The sequence below is a fragment of the Malurus melanocephalus genome, unplaced genomic scaffold (assembly GCF_030028575.1).
Source record: "Malurus melanocephalus ecotype Western Australia unplaced genomic scaffold, MMel_1.1 scaffold_1209, whole genome shotgun sequence".
Taxonomy (NCBI): domain Eukaryota; kingdom Metazoa; phylum Chordata; class Aves; order Passeriformes; family Maluridae; genus Malurus; species Malurus melanocephalus.
In genome coordinates this window covers 50,912-52,340 of record NW_026624441.1, presented here as the reverse complement: position 1 = coordinate 52,340, position 1,429 = coordinate 50,912, and the positions used below count along the sequence as shown (strand labels likewise).

General features: G+C 42.3%; 1 protein-coding gene across 1 annotated transcript in view; it reads left to right on the top strand.

The window, feature by feature from the left end:
- The window catches only part of LOC130586565 (CUB and sushi domain-containing protein 2-like), a gene marked incomplete at its 5' end in the record, with an annotated part of 54,308 nt that overhangs the window by 18,330 nt on the left and 34,549 nt on the right, over nt 1–1,429 (top strand). The window contains one exon of the mRNA XM_057387413.1: nt 1,070–1,189. Coding sequence (XP_057243396.1) covers nt 1,070–1,189 — 120 coding nt within the window. The remainder of the gene's footprint in view (nt 1–1,069; nt 1,190–1,429) is intronic.

The following is a 1,429-nucleotide window of genomic DNA, read 5'->3' as shown; positions in this document are numbered from 1 at the left end:
AGGAAAGCTTTTGGCCCCAAAGTTTGAGGGAAAATCCTGTAAAACTATGTGTGTTTAGAATATTTCCTTTGGCACATCCTGGCCAGAAAATCAAGCAATGCCTGATTCTCTGTCGCTTCAAACAGAATGTGAGAGGGTTTTTATTTTTTTCCCAATTTTGGTGAYGCCAGGACCTGAACYAGCTGCAGTAARGGTTCTCAGAGCAGGGAATGACCAYGATGACCACGGAAATTCCAATCCAAATCCATCCCAGCTCCCCTCCCTTTGGCTCCTCCATGATTAAATCCCAATTCCAGCGTTYCTTTACCCCTTTTTGCTCATCAATTAAAGGTTAAACAGCTGGAAATCAGGGCGGGAGGTGCAATGAAACCTTTCTGGGTAGCAGGATTTTTAGGAGCAGGGTTTTTATGTAATCAGGGTAGGAGGTGGAATTCATTCCCCATGAATTATTCATCCTGGAGTCAACCTTCCTGAGCGAATCCATTTATCCAGAATTAATTTATCCAGAATTAATTTATCCAGAATTAATTTATCCACATGGCACTAAAAAGATGCGGATCCCTTACAAATCCATGCTGTCAGGCTGGAATTAGGACCTTAAAAATGTTTATTCTGTTAAGTTGGGAGGATAAATAATGGAGATGGTGTCACAGCAAACAAAAGTTTCACTCCATTCTCAGTGATGGAAATCACAATTTCCACAAACTTGAGGTGGGATGAGTTGGGAAAAAAGGGATTTCTTTTCTCTTGGTCTGGTCAGTGGGAGCAGGGATAGGCAGGAAAAAAGGGGATTGGCTTTTTGGGGTTGCTGCCATTCCTGCGGGATGAACTTTGCTTTCTTCCCACTAAAAAAAATAACTCAGGAGGAACTCCATGAGTTATTTCCTGGAATAAATAAAGGAACAGAGAAGTCACCAAGTTTTGCCTGTGCTAACTCAATTAATCACCCTTTAATTGCTGTTCATTTGATTGATTCCCATTATTTCAGGATTAATTGCTGTTCATTCCCATCATTGCGGAATTGTGCCGTTATTTTACTTTTTTTCCTCATTTGTTTTGCTCTCTGCAGATCCAGGTGATCAGTTTTGTCACGGAGCAGAACTGGGATTCCCTGGAAGTGTTCGATGGAGGGGACAACACGGCCACCATGCTGGGCAGCTTCTCTGGTACGTGGCACTCGAGCCCTTCAGCTTGTTTTATTCACTGTAAAATTAAATTTGAATGTATCAAAAACCTGGGAATGGTGGAAAGGGAATCGTGGGCTCGGTTGTATTGGGAATTTGAACTCTGGCTGATCATGGAAAAGGTGGAGAGGGAGCCTTGAAGACAAAATCAGTAGGGTTTTAGTCCTGGAAATGGGATTTCCCAGCTCTGCTGGGAGAGGAAACCCTAAACACAAAACCTGAAACACAAAGCATGAAACATAAAA